The 16865-nt window shown below is 36.4% G+C and overlaps 2 protein-coding genes across 8 annotated transcripts; both read right to left on the reverse strand.

Moving 5' to 3' along the window:
• Window positions 1-273: 273 nt before the first annotated feature.
• LOC112734933 (uncharacterized) lies at window positions 274-1164 on the reverse strand. Its single transcript, XM_025784460.1, has one exon. It carries the CDS (start codon window positions 1162-1164, stop codon window positions 274-276), a length of 891 nt encoding a protein of 296 aa, XP_025640245.1.
• Window positions 1165-3938: 2774 nt separating this feature from the next.
• On the reverse strand, window positions 3939-13622 carry LOC112732280 (putative ALA-interacting subunit 2). Of its 7 annotated transcripts, none has more exons than XM_072212027.1 (9): window positions 13270-13622; window positions 12638-12786; window positions 12252-12313; window positions 12086-12160; window positions 11865-11981; window positions 7334-7404; window positions 5528-5825; window positions 4989-5278; window positions 3939-4162 (listed from the first exon to the last, which is right to left on the reverse strand). In XM_072212027.1, the coding sequence occupies exons 2-9, from the start codon at window positions 12714-12716 to the stop codon at window positions 4108-4110; spliced, it is 1047 nt and encodes a 348-aa protein (XP_072068128.1). In that variant the 5' UTR covers window positions 12717-12786; window positions 13270-13622; the 3' UTR covers window positions 3939-4107. The 7 variants fall into 7 exon arrangements, with proteins under 7 accessions (XP_072068128.1, XP_029147469.1, XP_072068129.1 ...); XM_029291636.2 differs by having other exon boundaries at window positions 12252-12349; XM_072212028.1 differs by having other exon boundaries at window positions 12638-12802; window positions 13270-13616.
• Between the last annotated feature and the right edge of the window lie 3243 nt (window positions 13623-16865).

Genomic DNA, 16865 nt, shown 5'->3' on the forward strand with positions numbered 1-16865 from the left:
CTAATAACTTTGGCTCAGTGATCAAATTACCAAAATCATCAATGAGGGAAGTTACTTTATTCCTTCTTCTCCTAACCATAGTTGAGCCATGGAAAAATTTTGTGTTTCGGTCACTAAATTCAATCCACTTACATCTTGATTTTTGAAACCAAAGTAATTCTTCATGAGTCAGAACCTCCTCATATTCTTCCCAAAACTGATTCTGAAGGTTCTCCAGAAAATAATTACGATTAAAACTAGTAGCCAAACTGGAAGCAATACCTTGAAGCCTTCTCAAGAGTGTTCTTTTCTCTTGAAAATATCCCCAAAAATATTTGTATTCCAATCTTTTAAAAAATTTTTAAAGCTGATAACACCACTGTTCCAAGAAGAAGAGACATCCCAGGAATTAGAAACCAAATTTGAAAAATCCGGGTGCGCCAGCCAAGCCGCAACAAACCGAAAAGGCCTCCGATTCCTATTTTGAAAGGAAGTAGTGTGTGGTTGCAGACAAATAAGAGAGTGATCAGAATTAAAATTGGACAAGTGCCTCACGGTGCCCTCAGGGAACGATAATTGCCACTCCAAATTGCTCAACCCTCTATCCAATCTCTCAACAATGTTACCTCTTCTCCAAGTAAAAGGCCAACCCACAAAACCCAGATCAATAAGCCCACAGTCTGAGATACAACTCTGAAAATCAGAACAAGCACTATGAACAACATTAGTAGAGCCTCCCCTTCGTTCATAATTGTGGAGCATAGCATTGAAATCACCTAGAAAACACCAAGGAATGGTAATATTACCCGCCAGGGATCGCAAATTACTCCAAAGGATTCTTCTGTTAACGCGATGGCGGCTACCATACACCGCAGATAGGAGCCAGGGGGTCGAGTCACCACCAACAACCTTGAGATGCACCATCTGGCTATTATGATCCAGGACATCAATCTTCCAAGTACCAGAGTCCCAGAGGCACCAGATCCCACCAGATCTGCCATTAGCTTCAACAATGAAAGAGCTATCGAACCCTATATTATTCCTAATCCGAACGCCACGCGACCCACTTATCTGAGGCTCTAACAGAATAATGAAATTAGCACTATATTCTTTTCTGAGGTCTCTAATAAGAGAGTGGAAAAATTTACTACCGACACCCCGACAATTCCAACAGATAACATTCATTATAACAAGCAAAAAAGGATAGGGGAGTCACCAGCGACAACGTTACACCTGGGTATGAGACCCTAACTTGCCATTCTGCTTACCAATGGATAAATTCCCCTCTTTGATTTTTCTACCACCAGAATCAGTCATACTCTCATCTGGGGGCCTATCGAGATCTTTCCCTAGACTCCGCACAGCCTCTATTTCCATATGAGAGTCAGAGGAGCTTGCATTCATCAGTAGAGGATTATTCCTCACCACAAAACCTTCACGACCTGTAGCAACTTGCTTCATAGCAACAAAAGCCTCATTCTGCTCTCTTTGAAGTTTTCGCATATACTCTATCACTACCCCTTCTATATCATTAGTTTCACGAGACTTCTTCGTAGGAGACACGGTGACAATGCTCTTGGAAGCTTCAGGAGAGGAGGAAGGATTCTTGATGATCATTTTAGGATTAGGCTTTAACCATTTTTCAGATCCTTGTGGCCCAACTTTATTAAAGGGGCCCATTTTACCACTTTGTGGATTTTTACCTGCACCAACCTGTAAGACTTTTTTTTGAATGATTTGACTCTTATTATTCACTATTAAGGCCTTTGAGGCCTCGGGCCCACTTGAAGCTATAATGGCTTCCTCTTGCATGGAATTCTTAGCCAAAGAATTTATTCCTTCCTCATTCAAAGTAATAAAACGTGAGCCATTAGCATTGGTGGGCATATCTTCCTCATATTCTCTTTCCTGATTATTAGGTAGATCTTGACCAATCATGCCTCCAATCTTTCCTTGATTATTCATGCCCTTATTCCGCCTAAAGTTACGTTTAACTAACATCCATGGCCCAAAATCAGGGAAAATTTGATTCCCTTGATTACCACCGCTAGAATCTTGCTTCTTTCCATTTTGGTTCTCAGTCTCGACGGATGGTGGATCTTCGGAAACCATAGTGTTCCCTTCCGCGCCAGCTTCATGGCCCGCGGTCTTACCCACCGGCTCATCAGTGCACAAATCAGACCTGTGACCATACTTGCCGCAGGAGAAGCAAATTTGGTGCAGTCCTTCATATTCAATATAGAGTTCTGATCCAAGAACCGAGATCCTAGGGACAAGTTTTTTAGCAAGATCAATTTCGACACAAATCCTAGCAAAGCGTCCTCTAGAATGGATTGAGGTTGACCGGTCAATTTTGAGCATGTGACCAATAGTAGACCCAACTCTCCATAGAAATTTCTGGTTATAGAGCTCAATAAGGAGGTTTGGTATCCGAATCCAGGCAGCAATTTTCTTCACTGATTTCTCAGATTCCAAGAAAAAAGGTCGCCATCTTTGCACAATGAGATAGTGTCCGGCAATCATCCAAGGTCCTTCCATTAAAGCATGAGACTAGTCTTCCGCATCTGCAAAGTGAACCAAAAAATAATCACGATCCATATCAATAACATTAATAGAGCCCTTCTTACCCCAGTCTCTCTTTAAACGTTGTTCCATAAATCCTAAGCCAACTCTTTTGCCCAAAAGCTTGACATAGAGTGAGGATCTCCATGGTTTACATCACTCGTCGAACTCTTCCTTCGAAATAGGAATGGTGGGACAAGGATTGAACGGTTCCTCTTCATGGGTGTCTTTATCCGCATCTTGGTACCATCTATTCTCTGGATCCGGTATGTCTTCATTAACCTCTTCCATGTCAATATGCTCATCCTCAATGATAGAGCCCGCTACGGTGAGGAGCGTATCCTTATACGAGATTTTGGAAGCTTCCGACTTATTTCCATCACAAGGACCAGTAACTTCCATGTCCTCGCTTGGTTGATTAGGATCAATGCTGGCACGCGTTTTCACTTTTTTGGTGCTACGCTACACCAAGTCTTCTTCTTGCTTAGAAACCGTAGCAGAGCCTTCCTTAGTCATTTTTGTCTTAACTCTTGACAAACTATTTCTCTCTTTAGCTATTATAGTCGTAAATTGAGTGATTAGAAGTGAAAAAAAAAACTTATTGAGTAATTATTATTCACATAATTTCAAATTATTGAGTTATGTGCAGATTTTTGAAGAGGGTGAGAAAAACTTGGTTACAAAAATAACTTATTAGTCTAATATTTTTTATTTAACTTTTATAAAATAAAAAAAATACATTACTTTTTATATGTTGGATTTAAATTGAGGAAAAAAAAATTAATAATAAGCCGAAAATTATATTGTTCTAATCAACGTATATTAATTATTTTTGAACAACAACATAAACAAAACAGTGTACAAACAAGTACTTTTGTACCAAAACCTTTTTTAAAAAGTTAAATAACGATAAATTTTTTTCTTTGAAATACAAGTTGTAATTTTACTTTATATTATTCGAGACTAATTAGGACTAAAATTTTAATATAGTAGAAACTAATTTCTTAGTCTAAATGTTTTGGAACTAATATTTTTTTTAGCTTCCACAACTATAAATGAATCCATCACATTTAAAGATTCATTTAAAGATTTGTCATTAGTCAATAAATTGCTACATATACATAAAGAAATTCGAATCCCCAACAATTATTTAAATGGACTAGTAAATACTAGACCAACCCATGGTTTTTTTGGAACTAATTTATGTTATCAAAATGATTAAGAATCAAATTAAAACTTTACTTTTATTACTATTAGTTATTCTAGCGAACACAAAATATATGGAAGGTGAATATAATTACTTTTTTAAGTAAGACATGGGCATTTTGATGAAGAGTAATATAACCCAGTGTTTTTCACTTTTTCTCTTAAGTTTATCATCTACTGAATACCCTCTCTATTTCAATTTATCTTTCTCTTAAAAATTTGATTCAACCAAAAGAATGTTAACATTTCAATAAAATTCAACATGAACAGATAGAAATCTCGAGATCGTTATTGCACTCCGGCATATAGTATAGTCATCCTTTAGGAAAAATAGTACCTATCTCGAATAAGTGTGCCTTATCAGCTGGAACTGCTTTTCTTGTTCCAAGATGTGTACATTGCGTCTCCATAAGGTCTGCCCAAAAAAAGGAAAAAAAACAAAAAAAAAAAACAAATGAAACAGCATTAAAATCTATCAGCAATCCCGAAGTTTGGTGGAATCATCATTCAGAAACCCTCATCACTCATGATTTACACAATCCCATTATTTTTCTTGTAAGTCAGAAACTTTAACAATCAGCTTCATATAATTTCATGAGTAAATATGCAGTACAAACATACAATTAAAAAGTAATAGTATTATTTACGCAAAGAAAATGCAAAGTAAACAATGGCGGAGATTCCAGAGCCTTCCCCTCTCCCTCTCTCTAACTAAACCCTCCTCAATTCTCACTCTTCTCTGCTGTCTTAATGGATTTAGAGTCTTCCTCTCTTGAATTACTTTCATCACCGGGGTACATAACATATACATATTCATTAAAAGGGGCGGTCATTCTTGCCCCAATTTTTTTTAAAAAAGAAAACACACGCATGCACACACACATTATCTACCATCAATGCATAGAAGCAAGTAAATCAGATGACACCTCTGGTTCGGAAAACTGTAAAAGTAAAACAAACTTTAAATGCAAGTCAAAAACCTTGATTAATACATTGATGGCACACTGTTGTTTATTGATACTAGTAATTTGAAAACTGAAATACAAAATCAAAAAAAAAAAGTTAACAAACAACTCAGCCAAAGTATGGGGAACAGAGGGTGTAAAAACTGAGAATGTTAAGCAGTATATTTTCAGTTATCAAAAGGATAGAAGTATTCAACAACCTCCCGGTGCATGAAAACTGATATCAGGTGCACAAAACAATTAAAAGCAATTGAGAAAATATGGGCACTATCATACCTAGGATTTTTCACATGAAGCAACAGGAAGACAATGGAGATCAACATACAAAAGGTGCCGATAAATAAACTAGCAACTCCAAAGAAGTCATTCTTCCCACCTAGCCAGCTTGATGTTGACAGAACAAGTTTCTTCTTCCCACCAAAACTGTATGCGTTATAATTATTCATTAGCTGGACTACTATAACATCATCTGCATCCAAATCCTCTTCAATTCTACCATACAACTTCCGGAAGCTGGGGAGTGCAGCAGTCCGCATCCAAACTATGAGATCTTCTTGGTCACTAAGCTGAAAAATAAGAATTAGGAATCAGAACAAGCAACATAGAGAGAATAACAGGACTGAACTCCATGCAAAACAATTGAAAAACTTAATCAGTAGAAAAATTTATCAAGGAAAAGAATTAGAAACAAAATGTGTACTGATTTCAACATCATTTTAACCCACTAACATGCCACTTCTATGTACATATGCACTGTTTAGAGTTACAAGAATGTTTGGAACCACATAAAGGCAATTGAAAAGCTTAGAACTTACAGGAGTATTTGGATCCAGTTTTCCACCCCCAATCAAGGGCCCATTCTGAAAATTAAATGGATAAACGTCTTTTCCAAATTTGTGATTGCGATCACTCTTCCATGCAATGTTCTTCCTATTGACTTTCAACTCTGATGACCCACTGCTGAACTTAAATGTATCATTGAACACACTCCATGCAATCAACCCACAAGGTACAATTGGAAGATCACCAGAGGACTCTAAAGGTTTACAAGAACTGGTGCTATTGTCTCCAAGTCCATGTAGCAGTTGCTTATCATTTCTACTTTTGACATACCTGAGGAAAATTTCGAGATTTGAGAAATAAAAGAATGTAGAATCCATCTAGTACTGCTTGTAAATAAATAAATAGAGTCCAACTCCAATGAATAAAGAAAATCACTCCTGATTACACTGAACAGAAAATCCACGACTAGATCATTCAGAGTCAACCAACCTCCTTGGGCAAAGAACCCCCGATAACACCACCACAAAAACACCAACCTAAAAAAAAAAAATCCCCCGCAGCCCGTCTTCCTTCTCAAACTCCATGACACGTAGGCAGGATTACAACAACACAATTTCCTCTCTGCCCATTTTCTCTATTCTCCTACTACCCTTTCATCTTCCTTATCTCAACCTTGGGTATCTTCTCTTGAATTCTTTAACACAGAAAAAGAAATTATATTAGAAGCTAAGTGCAAAATCTTATATCCTTAAAATAACAGCTAAAATCTATAGGGTTATACCATGTTGAAACTGATAGAAACAGGTTTGATTTAGTTTACAAGAGAGGTAAGTAGTCTACTTGCTGGTTTTAGTTGTTTTAGTTCCTAATTGCTGTTAATTGGCTATCTGTTTGCTCCCTTTGAGCTGCACAAGTAAGCATAAGGGCAATAGTCTTAGTCCTAGCTGCTGCCTATGAATACTAGTTGATTAGTTAGTTTTAGTTTTTGTGAACTATCTGTTAAATCAGTTAGACTAGGAGAGGAAGAACTCCCTCCATTGTTGGTAGTTCCAACAGTGTATTCCAATAAGGGATTGTGATTTGCAATCCCTAGTTCATCAATAAAGCCTACCGACTCTGTTACTACCTGAACCTATCAGACACCCATGCCAATTCCTCAAAATATATTGCTAGAGGAACACCATTAAATAGACCATTAGTAAAGCGCCAAGAGGATACAAAATAAGTGATCCTTTCCCAAATAAAATCAAAATAAGGCATTTACTCTTGAAAATTGAAATGCTTTTTAGATACAGTACACTGAAGACAAGTCAATTACATGGGTAGCAATAATTTTCCAAAAATTGACAAAGTTGGAATGATCTGGTTCAACTCAAACAATTGGTGAATAGTTGATAAATACAGATATCCAAACTTTTTAAGGAAACAGGTTCTAGACTCTCTTTGAGAAATAACAAGTCCAAATACAACCTAAGAAATAATTACCATATAGCACATAAATATGATGAAAGCAGGAACACCAATCTGTCTCTTAACAGCGCATACATTCAGCTTTGCTCAAATGAATACATTAATAGACGCAAAACATTGGAATAAATGACTTCCAAGATTGATAGGACCAGTATATCATATATAGAACACAAGTAAATCAGCCAAAGACAAGCAAATAAGAAATGAAAGAGTATTACTGTAAGACCGAACAAAAACACAGAGAAGACAAGTTAAACAACAACCAATAATACTAATTTTTCTTTTAACCAATAATACTAATTCTTCCTTTTTTTTTTTCCAGTAAAGACTTTAAGATTATTTTTACAGGAAGAAATAAGAGCCCTTACCGACGGTGGTTCTGGTAATAGTTATCCAGCTGATAATAGATATAAATTGGTGCTCTCATTGACTTAGGTACCTTCAAATAAGTTGTAAACACAATCAAGAGAAAGTTTAGATCAACTTCACCAATAGCTCTTTCAAGTTTCAACGTTATATCAGTAGTTCAGTACCAAAGACAAAATTTCATATTTTAATGATCGGGGGGGTTGGGAAAGCAAGTTAGTTTATGAAAGTAAAGTAACAGCTGTTTAAGCAAAATCTATACGATAAAATATTAAAATGTCCTCTGGAGTAACAACATAAGTGATACCATTCATTCCCATACAAGATTTCCATTATTCATACTATCAACATCAGCTTGGAAGGTATTATGCTGCCTTGAATGGTGAAAATTTGTAACTTAACAGGCTATAATAGCAAGATGGGATATGTAAAACAGTTAACAAATAAGTAGCACCAGTTTCAGTAGTTCAGAAAGTATGATGAAAGGTGCCTATTGCTCCCTATATTACACTTAGTAATTTTCATGTTTGCTTCTCCTGCATTAAATTCTGTTCACAATATAGCAAACTAGTTGCAATAAGCATGTAGTTCAATTTGCATTACAGAGTAAGCTTCTCCCCACTGTATAGTTCTCAGTTGTCTTTCTCTTTTAGCAGTTTCACTTGTCCTCTGTTATTGTTTCTGTATTATCTCTTCATTATAGTTAATATTTTCTTTTTCTGTCCCAGAAAATTCTGTTAACATTAATTTCCACAAAATGATAGAATTTGGAGGATACCGTTTTGGAGATATTTAACAACTCAATTTTTGCACGACAGACTTTCACAAAAGAAGTTTCATGGCCTTCCACAGTCCAAGTTTTGTATTAAAAAAGCAGAACAGTCAAATGACCCCACCCCCCCCAACCCAAAAAGAAATGTACTACTATATTTTGTTATTTGCTGCATTTATGCTATATTCAGTTCACTTATTTCCTCTTCTCACTATTAGGGTATTCTATGATGTCTTAATCTTCAAATCTTCCCATGGCCTTTCTTTTGGATAGAAAAAGATGTTTTATTAGAATAGAAAAGAAAATACAAGTGAGGGTATAGTTAAGACATTAAAAGCTTAGCTATTTAACAAAGCACACCTATCCCTTTGAATGATACTTAAAGAAACCCTGTTGAATCAACCGTGTACACCAGCAGGCGACACACACACAAAAGTATCCTGTCCCGGATGAAATCAATAGGAATAATTAAAAATCCTAGAATTCCTTTCCAGTTTCCATCCATATACACTAGAGCATAGCAAACAATGCGGACTACTACAGATTCTTTGATCTTTTACACGAGTAAAACCGCCGAACTTAGCGAGAAGAAAGTGATGTAAGTCCATTGGGAAAGGGCCTACTCAAAGGAGATCGTGCTGTAGGGCAATGTAAAAAACAATCAGTACTGATTCTGATGAATCCACACTACACAATAAACACGTTAGGGGACAAGAAAGAGGACATGGATGAAAACAAGGCTATGTTTGGTTAGTGTCCATGTCGATAGCAGACATGGACACAGTGGTACACGTCCATCGTTGGTTGATGGGACAATTTTTTTTTAAGACACGGTTACACACAAATGCACACTGAGACACACCATTTGTGTACCAACAAATAGTTGAGACATTGAGACACAAGAATTGAGCCACCAACTTTTCCAACTTTATCCTTATAAAAGATTTATAATTCCAACACTACCTTCCTCTTCATAACATCATCTTCTTCTCCAATCTTCTTCTTCATAGAGACAGCCTCACCTCCATCACCATCACAATTGCCACCTCCCTCTTCTCTGCATCTGCCTTTTCTTCTTCCTCTTTGCCTTAGCCCACTTTCCTCTTCCCTCCAGATCTGGCACCGTGTCTCCACCTTCGTGGCTCCGCCTCTCTTCTTCCTCCTTCCTCCCACCATTCCTTTTTTAAAAATAAAATTCTACTTTTTCATTTTTCTTATTAATCTTTGTGCAGCCAAAATGTTGAGACACAATTTTAGACGTGGGGACAGTACTTCAAAGACAAATTTTCCATCTTTGTCCTCAATTTATTTTCATGATTTCAAAAATTAGCCCTCATATTTTCAGATGCCTTCTCTGTCTCCCCCTTTGCCTCCACCCTCTACCTCCATCTCTTCCTTCTTGTAATAATCGTCAATCGTGTATATGTCCTTGTCACTGCCTCTGCATCTCTATCCTTGCCATCTTCAATGCAGCCTTTCTCGCCACACCGCTGTTGAACCCAGCCACATCGTTTCTTCCTCCGGTTGCAGATTTTGGCTTCTCTGCTGCCTCTACCTTTGCCTTCTCTCTTTCGAGTTAGACTTGCACCGCCTCCCTCCTCTGTCGCTCCTGTAAACTATATGAATGCATGAACCTAAGGGAAAATTATAAACATATATGCATGTATAAATTGAAATTTATTTCTATAACGGATAGTAAAGAACCGATTAGTTATAAAAAAAATCAATTCTTTCCTTGACAGAATGCCAGCAACAACTAGCTTTGACAAAATGGCTCAATTGCACCAAGTTTGCAACCGATACAAGATTTGTAATGCCTATAAACAGAGATGTTGATACCATATATTATAACCAAGAAACATTCTAAGCTATTAATTTGCTTCATATCGTTTTCTACGTACTTTCAAAGTGATTTTAGAAAAATTTGAGAAATATATAAAATTTTGATTCATAAAACTTAAATTGTATTCATATACTCTTTCAAGAGAGTTTGATTCTTGTTCATGTGAGTGTCACAAATTGTAAGAAAGGAGGTACATAGATCTTTTGTGGTTCTTGAAGTTTTGATTACTTTAAAGTGTACTTAGAACCGACATCTCAAAGATTCAAGGCTTTATACACAAACAGAGAGTATATTGTAGTTATGTCAAGTGCTCGTTGTTGTGAAAACAGAGTGGTGCACCTCTCTTTTGTTCTTGATATTGGGATTGCTTCAAGGTTCACTTAGAACCAGTATCTCCTAGAATGAGACTTGATACAATATCGGTGAGTAAGTCATAAAGTGCTAATTGTTATAGCGATTTGTCAAGAGTTTGTTTCAAACTTGATATATAATGGATAAATCTTGGCACAGCTAAGGGGAGAACTAGATGTAAGTACAAGTAGTGTGACAGAATAAAATCCATGTTTGCAATCTCTCTTTCCCTATCTTTTAATTTAATTGAATTTAATTTTAGTTACTCCATTTGTTTACAATTCACCCCTTCTTGAGTTATTGTATTTATTGACTAACACCTATGTTCCTCTTCACCGGCGTCACCTTCCACAAATGAAAGTGACACCAATGTCGCAGGCCAAGGGAAGGGAGATTCTAGCGGGGACGATGTTGAAGGCGTAGCGAAACAAATTTAGGTCAAACTCAAGGCCAACAAGGAAGAGGAAGAACATGGCTATGCTAGTAGAATTGTAGATCTATTCTTTCCATTTTTCTTTTTAACTTTGAAGCTAGAAGTTCTGTTTTCTTTTTTGTTTTCGTCTTTTAGTTTGATGCTGATTGGTAATTTTTGGTTTGGGGTGATAATTTTCTCTATGAAGAATGATGGTGTAAGGGCGATCCGTTGGTGGTGGTTGAAGGAGATTGAGAGGAAAAGAGGACAAAAAATACATTTACCCATTTGTTCTCTATTGTACTTACTTGATTACCAAACATATTACAAAGATACTAATTTTAGTGTCTATGTCTCTATGAATACACGAAACAAATGCAGCCTAAGTGACCGCTGGAGCATGTCATTCCTATTAATCTAAAGAACTTCAATTGAAACAAAAGTGACCTTGGAGGGAACTTTGGATTTCCAAATAAGGTGATCCAATTCCAACGGAAATCTTTCAATATTAGGAGAATTTAAAATAAGATTTACAAGAGAAAATACCAAAGAGGTCAAGGGTCCAAATCCTAGTGTTTGGAACTGGGACCTTGTTTTAATTAAGATAGGACTTCAAGAGAGAAAATTAGGCAAATAAAGACCACTATGTAAGGAAGATAGGCAAAAAAAAACAAGGAAAAATAACAAAGAATGAAGCATTACCAACCCAAACATCTTCCCAAAATTTAATGTGAGAACCATCAATCGAAACAAATATTCAAAAGGAACAAAGACTTTGATTGCAAAAGGTCAATTCAAAATTAGGTAAAACCATGGTTGTCAAATTGGATATAAATAAAGAATTACAAAGCTTATCAGTTGAATCATAAATTTAACCTAATCACGAACCATAAGATTCATGACCATTAGTCTAAAATGGAGGAAAAAAATCTTAAGTAAAAGAAAGGAAAACATATATAGGTAATTTAAAGTCAAATAACTCATTCTATAGCAAAACACATTCAGGAAAAAAAGGAAAGCACAACATGGAGAAGAAATTAGGTAAACAAACTACTTCATTGTATGTTACCAAACCCTGCAGGTCTTACAACACTCAAAAGAAAACTGCAGAAATAGCCACAGAACCGTATAATTAAATCAACATAAAATTATCACCTTCAAGAACCTTGAACAGTTTTTGGATATTGAGTCATCAGTGATATACAAAAGCTTGTTACTTCTAAGTTCTTCAGGTATACATTCAATGTCGTACCTGTCCACAATTTCAACAACCTACAAATCCATAGTCAAACACATACTACAATAAGCAAGATTTTTAAGAAGAAAAGACAAGATATGAACATTATGACATCAAAGCAAGTCAAAGTTATGCATACACTATTTGAAGCACGAAGTGTAATAAGTCCAAGAGGAATGAAAATGAAACCCATCAATAGAAATGAAGCAATGACCTGCATTGGACATGTTGAGATTTAGCATGCTAATGTTCAAGAATAATACATAATCAAATATGAAATGTTCATGTATTGTCAAAGAACTAACTGTTGCTGGTGTAAGAACGGGTTTACATGCTGGAAGATTCTGCTGTTTAAACTGATAGAGTGCTGCAAAACCACTAGAATGACATTGCTTGCAAGTTTCTTAAAGAAATGAAGGTAAGAAAAAAGAAGAAATAAAATGGAGTTCAATATAATGAGAACTGGCTAAAAGATGAAACATATGTAACAAAACTTCAATCTATTAGACAATTATTAGTTCATACTTAAGCTCTAGTCTAGGAAGGCCATATAGGCTTGTTATACAAGTTACCTTCTTTTCCCTAATACAAAATCAATTCTCATGTAGCACTAAAATAATGCCTAAAATGCATTACAGCATCCTCTATCATTTTGCATCCTAAAACAAAACAAATTAAATAAAAGTCATACCACCATGTTGTGCTGGGCGGCCTGGTATTGCCTGCACTCGTGCCCCAACTGTTGAGGAAGTCCCACTGTCAAGATCCATCACCTTAACTTTGCCAAGTTCAACAAGTATTACCGACTCTACAAATGAGCTATCCAATTTGCACCAGTACCTGCATTTGCCAGGCACTGCATTAAATTTACATGTCAAATCGTTATCTTTCAATTCCAATTATAGTACTTATTACTAATTACTAATTAGCCTCAAATAATACAAGCTAAACTATAATATTATCTTAAATCCAATGGCAATTCGCTTTGATTTTAGGGGTTTTGGTTTGGAGAGAGCCAAATAAGGCAGTATTAATCCCAATAAAACAACAAAGATGCATGATTTGAAAGATGACTATTTTGTTTAAATTTCATTTGCAGGAGTAACAATGACAACAAGCGAGATCAAGATTCAAACAAATATTAAGTTCTTCGAAGCAAAAATCATAGCTACTCACTCATCAAATTGAACCTCCTACCATAGAGACAACCAAGCGTTATAATTTCGAACTAATTGAAAATATTAGTATAATTAAATTGCAGTAACACAAATTAAGGTTTCCATTGAAATGGCAACAAGGTAGAAACGGCCAACAGGGAATTACCTGGGAAATGAAACGACTGCCGTAGATGGGAGAGGAAACGGAGCCCAACTGAAGAGAAAGCGATAGAATAGGAAGAGAGATTCGAAGTTGGAAAGGAGAGGTTAGCGAGAAGAACAAGAAAGCGAGGACTCTATTCTAAGAGTAAATATGTGGAACTGTGTATTGTTGTATACTTGTATTCTTGGCTTGCAAAGGGTGAACCGATCGCCACGCAAGAAACCGAGGGAACCCAGACAGCAGAAGAAAAGTTGAGCCAGCTGGCGGGTTCCCGACTCCGCTACAAGACCGGGCGCACTCTGACCCCAAATTAAAAAAATTAAATTAAATTAAATTAAATTAAAAAAAAAAAACACAAAAAGAAAAACGAAATGCGAGATCAACCAATATAAAAGTATAAACAAACATTAAAAAAATATAAATATACAAACAAGAAATATAATGTTCATGCGGTCCAAATTTATAAAAATTAGGCCCAACAAAAATAAGAGATCCTATTTAAACAGGAGGCCTCCAACTCATACCCGATCTCCTTGAAAAGGTCGGATACCGTGAAAGAATTCAGCTCTACTTGCTTAAGCAAGTAACTGCTTCCGCGAATCTTTTCAACTATCTCTATTTTTTCTATTTTTTCTAAAAGATAGATTCCAACAAACTCTCACGATAAAGGGAGTGATTAGCTATCAATAAAGATGGAACTACTCCAACTAAGGTGGTTATCAACTCTACCATAAATACGCTGACAACTTTCAAGTATAATTTACGTTCTAATCTACTAAAACTTGCCTAAAGCCCCTGTTGACTTAAGCATCGGAGTCTCTTGTAGGTACCACCCCCCACTTCCTTACGAGGAACGGACGGCGGCACCATTCCGTATGGAGGTGGTTGGTAAGAAGGGGCTTGTGAGTATGGTTGAGGGTTATGTTGTGAATATGGTTCATAGGCATATGGTGGTGGTTCTTGAAAGTCATAAGGAGATTCACCATAGCCATTTGATTGATATGCATCATAGAATGGCTCTCGTTCATAGTGCATTGGTGGAGGTTGTTGCCATGAAGATTAATCATATGCATATGGCTCCTCCCACCTTTGGTTGTCCCATTCTTGATACACATCTTCGTTGAAGCTCTCATTGCCTACAACATAGTTAGAACCAAACTCATAGCTAAAGTGAGAATTCATAATGAAAAGAGAAAATAAGAACAAAAGCTAATAAGAAGTAATGAAACAAAATCCTAAAACTAGCAAAAACTTACAAGCAATCCAAAAATCAAGCTATTCACAATATTCACATATGTACAATAACCAATAACATAACACCATTGCAAATCCCCGTCAACAGCGCCATTTTGATGATTGGATTTTTGACGGTTTAGAATTTCTCAAATGAAATCTCGTTGCAAGTATAGTTTCTAAACCTACATTAATCCTTTCATACAAAAATTTGTTTGTCACTAGTACAAACCCCTAAATTTATAAACCGAAGTATTGAACCTCGGGTCGTTCTCTCTAGGAATTGCAATAAAGTGTTCTACCTCTACATTGCCTTCTACCTCATTGGGAGAAGGTTCTCCAAGTTCAAAGGATTCACCACCAAGAAGTTTGGATACATGATCTTCATCTCCACGAGAACTCAATGTTTACTCCATTCCTTCCAAGTCTTCATTCCAAGATTGTTTTGGGGGTTGTGCACTCTCCTCTTCAACATCAAATTCAATCTTCTTGGAGAGGTTCTCTTCAACTATAGGTTCCAAAGGAGGTTCCGCATCTCCTAAGTCCTCAACCACTTCTTCCTTTTCTTCAATGATCATAGGCTCATCCAATTGCTCTAACACAACATAGCATTCCTCCTTCTCCACCAGAGTTTCCAATTTCTCCCTCGTGCTTTGCTCTTCAATTGATTCTCCACATGTGGCCATGGGAGTACTTTAGGTTCTCAAGCATTGGGAGGCTAATCGGCTTACTACCACGGTCAAAGTAGCCACAAATTCTAGTGTCTCCCTTTGCATTTCTCCTTGCCCTTAAAGTATAAGGCCAATGATTTCATCCATTGAGGATTGGGGTGGATAAGAGGGTTCATTGTCTTAGAGAAAGGGTTCATAATAGGAAGGTGATTCTTCCTTGTAAGGGTATGGTGGTGTATATTGAGGTGGTTCTTGGGAGTATTGATATTGGAATGGTGGTTCCATGTATGGCTCATATGGTTCAAAAGGTCGTTGGTAGGGTGGATATGGATTAGGGTCATATGGAGGTGTTTGGTGAAAAGAGGCTTGTGAGTTTGGTAGATGGCTATGTTTAGGATATGGCTCATAGGCATATGGTGGTGGTTCTTGAAAGTCACAAGGGGATTCACCATAGCCATTTGATTGGTGGAGGTTGTTTCCATGAAGATTGATCATATGAACATGGCTCCTCCCACCTTTGATTGTCCCATCCTTAATACACATCATCATTGTAGCCCTCATTTCCTACAACATAATTAGAACCAAACTCATAGCCAAAGTGAGAATTCATAATGAAAAGAGAAAATTAGAAACAAAAGCTAATAGGAAAGAATGAAACAAAGTCCTAGAGCTAGCAAAAACAAACAAGCAATCCAAAAATCAAGCTATTCACAATATTCACATTTATACAATAACCAATAGCATAACACCATGGCAACTCCCCGGCAACGGCGCCATTTTGATGAATGGATTATTGACGGTAAAGAATTTCACTAATAAAATCTCATTGCAAGTATAGTTTCTAAACCAACAAATAATCCTTTCATACAAACATTTGGTTGTCACAAGTAACAAACCCCTAAAAATAATAACCGAAGTATTGGAGCCTCGGGTCATTCTCCCTAGGAATTGCGATAAAGTGTTCTTGCTATTGGTTATGAGGTATGTTTTGGGGTTTTTGAATTAAGAGACAAGAAATGTAAATGGCAAAGGAAATAAACTAACAACTAGAAAAGCTCTTGAGAAGGCATGAGAACTAGAAGTCCTATCCTAGCTATCCTTATCAATTGTGATGAGAATTGTCCACAGCTCCCACTCAGTTAACCTCTAACCATGGAGGAAAGTCAAGTGGATGGATTAACTTGATTCCACAAGTCCTAACCAAATCCTAAAGGAAAGACTAGCTTTAGTGGCATTCAAGTCAATTAGCAACTTCTAATTATCAATCAACAAAGGAATTAGACAACTCAAGAGTCACTAATTACTCTACCAAAGCCAAGAGGGGAAAAATCTATACTAAAATCCAACCAAGTATTTCATCAAACACTTAGAAGGCATAAAAGGAAAGTAAAATGAATTAAGCAATTCAACAATAAAGGAACATGAATCATAAATTGCGTTGAAAGAGAAACAGAAGAAACAAAAGTGTAGCAACATAAAAGTAGAGAATTACAAGAATTAAATGCAAAACTAGAGAGAGGAAAGGTAGAAGAAGAAGAATTACGCAAGGAAAAGTGAATCAAAGCATGAAAATAACCTAGATCTAAGAAATCCTAATCTAGATCTAACCTAATCCTAATTCTAGAGAGAAGTGAGAGATCTCTAAAACTAACTTATTCCTCCAAAACTAAACTAAACTAAAAATAAATGGTCAAA

Source organism: Arachis hypogaea, chromosome 13 (genome assembly GCF_003086295.3).
Source record: "Arachis hypogaea cultivar Tifrunner chromosome 13, arahy.Tifrunner.gnm2.J5K5, whole genome shotgun sequence".
NCBI classification, from domain to species: Eukaryota; Viridiplantae; Streptophyta; class Magnoliopsida; order Fabales; family Fabaceae; genus Arachis; species Arachis hypogaea.